The sequence below is a fragment of the Pimephales promelas genome, chromosome 3 (genome assembly GCF_988280905.1).
Source record: "Pimephales promelas chromosome 3, fPimPro1.hap1.1, whole genome shotgun sequence".
In the NCBI taxonomy this organism is placed as follows: Eukaryota; Metazoa; Chordata; class Actinopteri; order Cypriniformes; family Leuciscidae; genus Pimephales; species Pimephales promelas.
The window spans coordinates 3,619,886-3,632,799 of record NC_142771.1 but is presented as its reverse complement, the minus strand read 5'-3'; the positions used below and the strand labels follow the sequence as shown (position 1 = coordinate 3,632,799).

The following is a 12,914-nucleotide window of genomic DNA, read 5'->3' as shown; positions in this document are numbered from 1 at the left end:
TTTATTGTAGTAATGTTAGATGTCCCTCTAGTGGGCCAAACGTGTAACAACAACCACAGGCTATAGTTGCATTGACGATCCATAAGAATGTGTAATGTTGTAAATATTTATAATAGGATAAATTTGAGCATTTAATATTCGAATATTAAATGAAATAAGGAATGGAATTCAAATAGTATTATAGAGGAAGATTGATAGCCCTAACACCTGGTTTCATTACATCTCTTTTAATGAATCAGCTCTGGGGGGGGGGGGGGGATTAGTTGACTGGATTGTTGACGGGGCGGGGGATACGCACACACGCAAGGTCTCCCTCTCTACCGTGCTCTCTCACCTTAATTTTCTCCTCACATTCATTAAATCACGATGTATTGTAGATCAACAGCTAGATCAATGAGTATAGAAGTGCTATTATTATAATTACCTGATCCGAAGAGAGATCCACATTGTTTGTGCAGAGGAAGCCAAGAAAATGAAAAATCAGCTGTCTTCAGCAGCTTGTTGATGACAAAATCAACACAATGCAAGCATTAAACGGCATTTAAACTTTTGTTTTTATATCTGAGTATTTGGATCAGTAACTTTAAAATAATCACTGTGTACAAAATATTTCAAAAAGTGAATCACATAGTCACACACAGATATCAAGATTTTGGATATGAATCACAACAATGGTGACAACCAAAACAAAAAAAGCTTGGGAATCAAGGGTGTTTCGTACTATGAAAGCTACCCGTCATGCGTTGCAGCATGAAACTTATTTTTAATTTATTGTCACCATTGTTGCAAATCATATGCAAAATCTTGATGTCTGTGTGTGATTATATGGTACATTTTCTCAAAACATTGTGTAAACTTGCTTTTTGTCCACCCTCCATGCAACTAGCCCAAATAAAAAAAAATCACATGAAATATCACATTTTTTACAATTATGTTTTGAAGGAAAAGCCTTTCATCACAATATTGTGGTTGTCAAAACAATTAGAAACTAAACAGAACTTCATTAATTGAGAGACAATATGTTATGTTTACATGACGGGTAGACTACTGTTATTTTAAGGGCTTGACACAAATTTCTTAATTTTCATGACAAGCTTGCAATTTAATTTCATTTTTGTCAGTATCGAACACCGCTAATCTATAACACAAGCACTTAATCATTATCTATCGCTAAGACAACGACAAAAATCGCTTTTATAAAGAGATAAAATAAGACAATCTTGATGATTCAATTGATGAGTAGTTCGTAGAAGTCTTCAAGATCACAAAATAAAATTGTCACAACGCCCACCCATACAATCTGTCCTGCCCCTCATCATGGCTGTTAGGAAACTAATTGGTTTCTCCACTAGGTGGTTTCTCCACTGTGTGGGTCTTCATGTGTATCTTCAGCTGATTTTTATAAGAGAAACTCTTTCCACACTGATCACACATGTGCGGCTTCTCTCCAGTGTGGATCCTCTCATGCGCTTTCAGATTTCCAGACAGACTGAATCTCTTGTCGCAGTGTGAACACTTGTAAGGTTTTTCTCCAGTGTGGATCCTCTGGTGCAGTTTTAAAGTACTTGCTTTAATAAAAGTCTTCTCACACTCAAAGCACATGAACTCTCTCACACCAGTGTGTATTTTCTGATGTTCTTGTAAATATTGCAGCTGTGAAAAACTCTTTCCACACACAGAACATGAATACGGCTTCTCCTTCGTATGAACTGTCAGGTGTTTCTTCAGGTTTGATGACAGCAGAAATGTTTTGCCGCAGTGATCACATGAGAACGGCTTCTCTCCGGTGTGGATCTTCATGTGAGCTTTAAGATTTTGTCTCCGAGCGAATCTCTTTTCACACCGATCACACATGAACTGCTTCTCTCCAGTATGAACTCTCATGTGAACATCAAGCCATGATTTTCGTGCGAAACTCTTCCCACACTGATCACATGTGAACGGCTTCTCTCCAGTGTGGATTCTCATGTGAAGCCTAAGATTTTGTTTGTTTGAGAATCTCTTTTCACACTGATCACACGTGAAAGCCTTTTCTCCAGTGTGGATTCTCATGTGACTCTTAAGGTGTCCTGTATCACTGAAACTCTTTCCACATTTATCGCATGTGAACGGCTTCTCTCCGGTGTGGATCATCATGTGTTTCTTAAGATCTGCTGAATCCCTGAAACTCGTCCCACATTTATCACATTCGTACGGCTTCTCTCCAGTGTGGACTTTCATGTGTCTTTTAAGTTTACTGGAATCCATGAAGCTCTTCTCGCACTGATCACATGCGAACGGTCTCACTCCGGTGTGAACCCTCAGGTGAAGCCTAAGATTTTCTTTGGTTGAGAATCTCTTGTCACACTGATCACACATGAACGGCTTTTCTCCCGTGTGGATCATCATGTGACTCTTAAGGTGTGATGAATTCGTGAACGTCTTCTCACATTTATCGCATGCGTACGGCTTCTCTCCAGTGTGGATCCTCATGTGAATTTTAAGGTGTATTTTTTGTGTGAAACACTTCTCGCACTGATCGCAGGTGAACGGCTTCACTTCAGAGTGAACTCTCATGTGAACATCAAGACTTCGTTTGTATGGAAAACTCTTCCCGCACTGATCACATGTGTATGGTTTCTCTCCGGTGTGGATCCTCATGTGTTCCTGAAGATGTAATTTTAGAGTGAAGCTTGTCCCACATTGATCACATTCATGCGGCTTCTCTCCGGTGTGGATAATCATGTGTTTATTAAGATTTGATTTTTGTGTGAAGCTCTTTCCACATTGATCACATGAGAACGGCTTCTCTCCGGTGTGGATCCTCATGTGAATCTCTAGACTAAGTTTGTTTGAGAGACTCTTTCCACACTGAGTGCAGGTGAAAGATTTATTGGCTCTTCTTTTCTTCAAAAATGTCTTAGTCTTTGAGCGACTCAAAGGTTTTTCTCCAGGTTGGACATGATGTTCCTCCTCCTCTTCACTCAGTTCTTCTTTCTCATCGCGCTCTTCCATCAGGTCTGACAGGAAATAAAAATATGAATTAAATTTTCAGTAGATCAAAATAATTCAAAGAGAGAAATATGAAGTGAAAGGACATACAAGTGAGCTCTGATGTAATAGTCAACTGCTATAAAATACTACAATAATTTTTATCAAATAAGTATCTTTCCATGAATGTGCAGCAATACACAAATCATAATCATAAAAAATGACGCGTTAGTGAATGGTGACATGAGAAGTACAAAAGATCACAGGATCAATAACATTCTCTGCTTTGCCCGCCCGGAGAATTTTGTTATTGTTCTTAATAAAAAATCATCAAAATTATATATTTAAAATTGTATATACAATTATTTATTTATTTTTCCCAAAATAAGTGGTGTTGTATAAGCAGGACAGCAGTGTTTGAACTGAATCGCATCATGGAGCAACAATACAGTGCATTACAGTGAAGTTACTGAATATTTTCCATGAATAAAAATCACAACATTATGCAAAAACACTTGTATAAGTTACCAAAATAAATGTTGTATAACCATCAAGACAGCAGTGGTGTATTGTAGATTTAAAAATTCTGCTTTCCCCTTGTTGTTGATTAATTTCATGAAAAGACAGTGATTTTTGCCAAGAGATCTCTCGTATTTATTTATTTATAATTTTTAGAAGGTGGAAGAGACTATAGACAAACAGAGGTCTTCATTCTGCATCGTTGTCATCTCTTCCTGCTTTTCAGACAAAAGGGCTCTGATTTTCTACTACTGACCAAGGAAAACAACTGCATCACCATAGTAACACATACATTAGCACAAAAACATGTGGTTCCCATTAAGAATGGAATGTATATCCAATCCCGGTGGAAACTAAACACTGCATACTTTCAGTCTCACTCCAACATACATTCTCTCCTGCAGTCTAAGTCTCTCTCTCTCCCACATCTTTAAAACATTATAATTCAAAAAATGCAATGATTTCAAATGATTATGTATTCACAAAAAGTAATAAAACAGATACATAATGAATATTAATATTAACTTTACTCAACTGTTAAAGTGTTTAATACAACATGGTTCTAGTAGCCTACTTTTTCAGCTGATATCTCGTGTCTAAATCTGTGTTATCTTAATGTACCACAACAGTCATTAAAGAGAAATAGACACCAACCTGCTTGTTCCTCGTGTTTTATTCTCCCGGGATCTGCTGCTTCACTCGAGTTCTCCTCAATCTCCTCTTTAAAGAGCAACTAAACCCCTGGTCAAAGCCTGACTCCACACACTGGCAATATTTGAAAAATGCTGAAAAAGTGGGCAGACCCCAGCGGAGATAGAGGGGAGGAGCCGAGGGCGGGGCTGAGAGGGGGGGTGGGTCTGCACCTTAGACCCGCAGTGACTGTCTGACAGCAGCCATCCAACATACCCTTTAAGAGGAGGTGCGCATGTTGCATGGCAGATTGTTATTATAACGGCGAGTTTGCCAGGAACGTTCACAGCCGATGAGACCGACGTTCTTGTCAGGACAGTGAAACACAGAGAAGTGATGTTGTATGGGGATGGGAGAAACTCTCGGACATCAGCATGGGTTAAACATTATATACTGTACGTATGTTTTTCTTGCCACTATTGGGCAAACAGGTCTGATCCTACAGTTCTACAATTAGCCTTAAAAAAATTGGGTAATTAGTTTTTTTCATCTTCATGTAAACCATAATGATTTCCCTCATGTGTTCATATTTTCCCTTGTTATAATGTATGATTTGCAAAAATAAAAACTGCTGCATCTGTGTTGATGAGAGAATCAAAGTGTATGCGCGTTGTTCACCCGCTACATTATGGGCAAGCATGCGCGCTTAAAATAGCATTATGAACAACGCGCAACTGACTTAGACCAGTTTTTTTTCTGGTCAGTGGCGCAATTGTTTTCTGGAAGTGTAAAATAGCACCAGGGAATGTTTGCGCCGAAACACGCCTCCTTTTTGCGCCGATCCGCCCAGGGAGCGCAAGTTCATTCCCTAGTTTATCGACGTGCGTCTGCGGAGAAAAAAAGCCCGCTTTGCGCGCGTGCAAAATAAGAATGAGACGTGCGTTAGTGTGTAAAGTCATTTGCGCCGGGTGCAAGATAGAGCCCGTAGTCTTACTTGCAATTTTGTAAATGAATCTGTTAATTCCCATAACCAACTAGCAAGGAAAAGCCTTTCATCACAATATTTCTACCAGAAAGACTCGGGAGATAAAATGATGTAACAAAGCATCCATTTATTGACAGCCCAGCAGGCAATTATTTGCAAAGTTCTTTGGCGTAGGCCTCGTCCATAGATCGTAATCCGAGGGTAGCGGATCAGCATTTCTTGCCTGAAGACGAAGGCGGGCGTAGCCGACCCCAAGGGAAGTATAGACGGGACCCTCCTGGTGGTGGTCGGGAGGGTGGAGGTTGTTGTCGCGTCGGCATCTGCGAACTGAAATATGTGCAAGTACCGATCTTTTATACGACCAGAATAAGAACGGGATTGGATAACCTGAAGGTAATAAGTGACGTGGTAATTAAGTCTTCCTGGCAGAACTTATGCTAAAGCTTTCATTGTGGTTGTCAAAACAAGTGGAAACTAAACAGAGCTTCATTAATTTAAAGGCAATATGTTATGTTTACATGACGGGTAGACTACTGTTATTTTAAGTGCTTGACACAAATTTCATGATTTTCATGATAAGCTTGCAATTTTATTTAATTTTTTTCAATATCGCACTCCGCTAATCTATAACACAAGCACTTAATCATTATCTATCGCTAAGACAAAGACAAAAATCGCTTTTATAAAGACATAAAATAAGACAATCTTGATGATTCACTTGATGAGTAGTTCGTAGAAGTCTTCAAGATCACAAAATAAAATTGTCACAACACCCACCCATACAATCTGTCCTGCCCCTCATCATGGCTGTCAGGAAACTAATTGGTTTCTCCACTAGGCGGTTTCTCCACTGTGTGGATCAGTGATGCGCGGGTCAATGTATAAACAACCCGCACCCGACCGACGCTTTCAACTAACAACTCAGACCGCAAAAAAAGTAAGAAAATATTGTACCCGACCCGCTTCCTGACCGCATTTTTTAAAAGTAGTAAATGCTCATCGTAGCGTCATTGGGCCATAGACGTATAACAACACAGCATCGCAAGAAGACGTACACATAACATAGCCAGCACTTTGGTCATCATCTTTCATTATTTCGGCAAATGTCTCCCACACTTTTACTCTTTCTGTTTGTGTATTTGCGGAGTTTCCACTCCCCAGTCTTCACCTTTTCTCTTGCCGCCTCCATCTCTCTGCAGACTGTAGTGATCATAGACATGGCCGGTTCGTGAACGAATCGTTCTTTTGAACCAGTTCTTTTTAGTGAACCGGTTGAACCAGTACACCAAATCGAACTGAATCGTTCGAAACTGTTCGCGTCTTGCGTAAGTTACTTAAGTTACTCACTTTCAGACATGCCTGACAGTCCCTCCGAATCGAAATAAACCAATATCCTGAATTATATTTTACTCCAGTAACTCCAACAGTTCACTGAACTGAGACCAGTGTTGTAGTCGAGTCACCAACTGTCGAGTCCGAGTCGAGTCTCGAGTCCAAGTCCGAGTCACCAAAGAAGAGTCCAAGTCGAGTCACAAGTCCAGAGAGTCTCGAGTCCGAGTCCAGCACTCGAGTACTCCATCACTGACTGAGACATGTTGGTGCCACTGCATCCGCGTACTACCGAACGCACAGGTACGGTCTCGGATCACCAGTACAGAACCGAGAACTGACTGAGCTTGTGTGTCATATTCGTGCCAGTTATTCAGCCAATAAAGTGTAGGGTTGTATATTTCATAGAAAATTGTTTCTTGTAGCCTACTATATAAATACAAAGGTTTAATTGGCATCTTATTTCAAACGACCCGACCGACCGCGACCCGAATATCATTAAAAATATTTTTGGATGACTCGTAACCGCGGGTGACCGCTCATTTTGGATCAACCCGCGCATCACTGGTGTGGATCTTCATGTGTATCTTCAGCTGACTTTTAATAGAGAAACTCTTTCCACACTGATCACACGTGTGCGGCTTCTCTCCAGTGTGGATCATCTCATGCGCTTTCAGATGTCCTGACTGACTGAATCTCTTGTCACAGTGTGAACACTTGTAAGGTTTTTCTCCAGTGTGGATCTTCTCATGTGTTTTCAGAGTTGATGAATGACTGAATCTCTTGTCACAGTGTGAACACTTGTAAGGTTTTTCTCCAGTGTGGATCTTCTCATGCGCTTTCAGATTTCCAGACAGATTGAATCTCTTGTCACAGTGTGAACACTTGTAAGGTTTTTCTCCAGTGTGGATCTTCTCATGTGTTTTCAGAGTTGATGACTGACTGAATCTCTTGTCACAGTGTGAACACTTGTAAGGTTTTTCTCCAGTGTGGATCTTCTCATGTGTTTTCAGAGTTGATGACTGACTGAATCTCTTGTCACAGTGTGAACACTTGTAAGGTTTTTCTCCAGTGTGGATCTTCTCATGCGCTTTCAGATTTCCAGACAGATTGAATCTCTTGTCACAGTGTGAACACTTGTAAGGTTTTTCTCCAGTGTGGATCTTCTCATGTGTTTTCAGAGTTGATGACAGTCTGAATCTCTTGTCGCAGTGTGAACACTTGTAAGGTTTTTCTCCAGTGTGGCTCCTCTGGTGCCGTTTTAAATGTTCAGCTGTAATAAAAGTCTTCTCACACTCAAAGCACATGAACTCTCTCACACCAGTGTGTATTTTCTCATGTCTATGTAAACTTTGCAGCAGTGAAAAACTCTTTCCACACACAGAACATGAATACGGCTTCTCCTTCGTATGAACTCTCAGATGTGTCTTCAGGTCTGATGACTCAAAAAATGTTTTGCCACAGTGATCACATGAGAACGGCTTCTCTCCAGTGTGGATCTTCTCATGTGTTTTCAGAGTTGATGACTGACTGAATCTCTTGTCGCACTGTGAACACTTGTAAGTTTTTTCTCCAGTGTGGATCTTCTCATGTGTTTTCAGAGTTGATGACTGACTGAATCTCTTGTCGCAGTGTGAACACTTGTAAGGTTTTTCTCCAGTGTGGACCCTCTGGTGCTGTTTTAAATCGCTGCTTGTAATAAAAGTCTTCTCACACTCAAAGCACATGTACTCTCTCACACCAGTGTGTATTTTCTCATGTCTATGTAAACTTTGCAGCAGTGAAAAACTCTTTCCACACACAGAACATGAATACGGCTTCTCCTTCGTATGAACTCTCAGGTGTGTCTTCAGCTCTGATGACTCAAAAAATGTTTTGCCGCAGTGATCACATGAGAACGGCTTCTCTCCGGTGTGGGTCTTCATGTGATAATTAAGATTTTGTTTGTGAGCGAATCTCTTTTCACACCAATTACACATATACTGCTTCTCTCCAGTATGAACTCTCATGTGAATATCAAGACATGGTTTTTGTGCGAAACTCTTCCCACATTGATCACATGTGAACGGCTTCTCTCCAGTGTGGATTCTCATGTGAAGCCTAAGATTTTGTTTGTTTGAGAATCTTTTTTCACACTGATCACATGAGAACGGCTTCTCTCCGGTGTGGATCCTCATATGAATCTCTAGACTATATTTGGTTGTGAGACTCTTTCCACACTGAGTGCAGGTGAAAGATTTCTTGGCTCTTCTTTTCTTTAAAAATTTTTTTTTAGTCTTTGAGCGACTCAAAGGTTTTCCTCCAAGTTGAACATGATGTTCCTCCTCCTCTTCACTCAGTTCTTCTCTCTCCTCCTTCACTTCACTCAGTTCTTCTCTCTCCTCCTTCACTTCTCTCAGATCTTCTCTCTCCTCCTTCACTTCTCTCAGTTCTTCTCTCTCCTCCTTCACCTCTCTCAGTTCTTCTCTCTCCTCGCGCTCTTCCATCAGGTCTGACATGAAAGAAAAATATGAATTTAATTTTTAGTAGATCAAAATAATTCAAATAGAGAAATATGAAGTGAAAGGACATACAAGTGAGCTCTGATGTAATAGTCAACTGCTATAAAATACTACACATTTTTTTTTATCAAATAAGTATCTTTCCATGAATGTGCAGCAATACACAAATCATAATCATAAACAATGACGCGTTAGTGAATGGTGACATGAGAAGTACAAAAGATCACAGGATCAATAACATTCTCTGCTTTGCCCGTCCGGAGAATTTTGTTATTGTTCTTAATAAAAATCATCAAAATGATACATTTACAATTGTATATACAATTATTTATTTATTTTTCCCTAAATAAGTGTTGTAGTATAAGCAGGACAGCAGTGATGTGTGAACTGAATCGCATCATGGAGCAACAATACAGTGCATTACAGTGAAGTTATTGAATATTTTCCATGAATAAAAATCATAACATTATGCAAAAACACTTGTATAAGTTACCAAAATAAATGTTGTATAACCATCAAGACAGCAGTGGTGTATTGTAGATTTAAAAATTCTGCTTTCCCCTCGTTGTTGATTAATTTCATGAAAAGACAGTGATTTTGCCAAGAGATCTCTCGTATTTATTTATTTATAATTTTTAGAAGGTGGAAGAGACTATAGACAAACAGAGGTCTTCATTCTGCATCGTTGTCATCTCTTCCTGCTTTTCAGACAAAAGGGCTCAGATTTTCTACTACTGACCAAGGAAAAAACTGCATCACCATAGTAACACATACATTAGCACAAAAACATGTGGTTCCCATCAAGAATGGAATGTATATCCAATCCCGGGGGAAACTAAACACTGCATACTTTCAGTCTCACTCCAACATACATTTTCTCCTGCAGTCTAACTTATCACAAAGTCTCCTAAAGTCTCTCTCTCTCCCACATCTTCAAAACAGTATAATTCACAAAATGCAATGATTACAAATGATTATGAATGTAAACAAAAAGTAATAAAACAGATATATAATACTTCTGATATTGAATATTAATAAAAAGGTAATAATAGTACAACATTAAGTGAAGAGATTTTCAATCTTCATGTATAAACTGAATTTGGTGACACTAAAGTGCGTGACTGAAGTTATCTACAGTAGTACTACGATTCAAAAGTGTTTAGTTCGTTTGTGAATGTCTTTACTCAACTGTTAAAGTGTTAGTAATACAACATGGTTCTTTTTCAGCGGATACCTCGTGTCTAAATCTGTGTTATCTTAATGTACCACAACAGTCATTAAAGAAAAATAGACACCAACCTGCTTGTTCCTCGTGTTTTATTCTCCCGGGTTCTGCTGTTTCACTCGAGTTCTCCTCAATCTCCTCTTTAAAGAGTAACTAAACCCCTGGTCAGAGCCTGACTCCACACACTGGCAATATTTGAAAAATGCTGAAAAAGTGGGCAGACCCCAGCGGAGATAGAGGGGAGGAGCCGAGGGCGGGGCTGAGTGGGGGGGGGGGGGGGGGGTCAGCTGTCTGACAGCAGCTGTCAATAGAGAGCCTATGTCCCGCCCCTCCCTCCGCTCATGGGACCTTGTTTCGTAAAAAATATGAATGGTTGTCAATGGAGAGAGACAACTTATCTTTTTATTCCGTCTGAATTGTGCCCTCAATTACACATATGATGTTTGTCAATTTAAAAGATAATTCTGAAAGTCAAAAACGTCGCAGTTTGTCATAAAACAGAAGAGTAACATTTAGTTTTATGTGAAAATCGCTCAATAAACTACATCTCCCGGGAAGCGAAACGAGATCCGCTGCTCGTGTGTGTGCGGTCTGGTACAAAACACTCGTTTATAAACACGATTATAACGTTAGACTGTAGAAACAATGACAGACAATAGCATCAGTAAAGTTAGCTTCATTCATTGAGAGAAAATGTGCGCCTTTGGGGTTTGTAGTCTTTGTAATGACGTATTTTCACAGTCTTAAACCTCAACGGTTTTACATCAAACTGCGACTTTCTTTACTTTAAAATGTATCTTTTAAATTGACAAACATCATATGTGTAATTCAGGGCACAATTCAAACGAGATCAAAATATTTGTCGTCTCTCGCCATTGACTACCATTCAATATTTTTCCGAAATAAGGTCCCAGGGTGGTCGACCGGAAGGGGAGGGACTTAAGCTCTCTATTGAGAGAGACTGGAGTGACGCAGGTAGCTTTGGGGAGAGCGATATCAATTCTAGCCGCTGGCTCAAACTGCGGTCTTGACTCCCGCATCGCGACCGGCATCTGATGAGTTCTGTCGAGTTGATGTCAATAGCGCGCACTCTGTAGGCAGCTATGTGAAAAAAATCCAGCAAATTCGCCGGCACGTTTGTCGGCCCCAGAGGATTAGCTTTAGCCTAACCATAAATTGTGATTAAAATGTACAAGACGCCGCTGCGGTGGTATTAGGGGTGTAAGAAAAAATCGATACACTTGAGTATCGCGATATTTTATTTTGCAATACTGTATCGATTTTCATAAACGAAATATCGATTTTTTTTTTATTTTTTTTTTTTTAAATTTTTAATGCATAGACGCACCACTAGCCTAACGTTTTGCTAGAAACAACATATGGCTGAACCTTGTGTAAAGACCGGCTCCCGCTCTATTTCGTTTGGAAGTGTGGAATCATAAAGAGGGCACTAACGATATCGACAGGAACCATGCAGTTGTGAACTGTGTCTTTACAAGTTCGGCGCGTGAGCAACGGGGTATTTTTTCGTCGTGCATGTTAATCAATGAGTGCGTTCATTCACACCGCGAGCAGTAGCCGCGCATAAAGGCCAATTTATACTTCTGCGTCGAGGGTACGCCGTAGTGTACGGCGTTGGCTTCGCACGTAGGCGACGCCGTTGTGAGCATTTATACTTCTGCGTTCAGGTCTTGGTTGCTCTGCAGTACTGCTCCGAAACGCTAGGAGGCGGCGGAGGGTTTTAATGTTCCACTGTGTTTAGATTCCTCGCGGCTAGGTTACTACAAGCAATAGCGACTGAAAGAGAGCGGATCATGTTGGAGTTGGAGCTTATTGGGGTGAAAAAACAGTTCATTTTAGTGAAATTACTAAAACTGAAAGGCAGAAATGAGAGCAGACGTCGGACGAGATGGTACGTGTGGAAATGCGTGAGAAGGTACGTGCGGAAATGCGTATGAGGAAATACGACGCTACCAAGCCGACCAATCACCGATCTTGCGGTCCGCGTCGTCGCGACGTGTAGTTACATTTTTGAAGAGGTGCGCGTCAGGCAACGCGGAAGGGTACGCGGTATGGGACGCGTTTGTGCGTATGCTACGCCGTACCTACTGCGCGCACCCTACGCAGAAGTATAAATTGGCCTTAAGTGTCAAGCAGGACCGTCGCGTGAGCACAGTGAAACGGGGGTTTCGGCGGAGAGTCTGTAAGAGCGTCGCACACCAGACGAGAAGCTCAGCGCCACATCTTTAAAATTCGAACACATTATTCTCTATGAGTGAGTGTACACACACTTTGGCGTCTGTGACTGTCCGCGGCGCCCAGCAACGGCTCAGGACCGTGTTCAAAATCCTGCTGCGCCACAGAGCGCCATTTACATAGTTTTATATAAAATTTAAATTATTTTTGTCTCAAATCGTTGCTAATGTATGCTGCTTGAATGACAATTGCTGATGTTATTGGATATTTCAGGTGAGATTCTCAATTCATTCAGTTAAGGCGTTAACTGAATGATTGCTCTGAGGTAAAGTTTTCAGACTGCAGACTCAGCAACGATTGTATTTAATTGTACAGTACAATCATAACATAGAACTGACATTATCTTCATTAAACAGCAATATTGCTGGCCAAACACTGATGAGAAAGTGCACGTCGTCCAGTGTGCGACCCCCTAAAGTTTATGACCAACTTCTAAAAACACATTTAACCAAAGTTTTTTTAATGAACCTGTGAACCACAATCCCAAACTGGTAGTTTG

At 40.5% G+C, this 12,914-nt stretch overlaps 3 protein-coding genes across 4 annotated transcripts in view; 1 reads left to right on the top strand and 2 right to left on the bottom strand.

Annotated features, from left to right (window-relative positions):
- Positions 1 to 12,914, top strand: part of LOC120486139 (uncharacterized) — a 128,190-nt gene that overhangs the window by 97,865 nt on the left and 17,411 nt on the right. The window lies entirely within an intron of this gene.
- On the bottom strand, positions 905 to 3,492 carry LOC120484168 (uncharacterized). Its single transcript, XM_089129099.1, has one exon. The coding sequence runs from the start codon at positions 2,992 to 2,994 to the stop codon at positions 1,333 to 1,335; it is 1,662 nt and encodes a 553-aa protein (XP_088985225.1). The 5' UTR covers positions 2,995 to 3,492; the 3' UTR covers positions 905 to 1,332.
- LOC120484160 (uncharacterized) lies at positions 6,973 to 8,982 on the bottom strand. Its single transcript, XM_039679180.2, has one exon. The coding sequence runs from the start codon at positions 8,929 to 8,931 to the stop codon at positions 6,973 to 6,975; it is 1,959 nt and encodes a 652-aa protein (XP_039535114.2). The 5' UTR covers positions 8,932 to 8,982.

Bases quoted from the DNA above. Each gene is read 5' to 3' on its own strand.
- LOC120484168 (XM_089129099.1), bottom strand. From the start codon at position 2,994: ATGGAAGAGCGCGATGAGAAAGAAGAACTGAGTGAAGAGGAGGAGGAA.
- LOC120484160 (XM_039679180.2), bottom strand. From the start codon at position 8,931: ATGTCAGACCTGATGGAAGAGCGCGAGGAGAGAGAAGAACTGAGAGAG.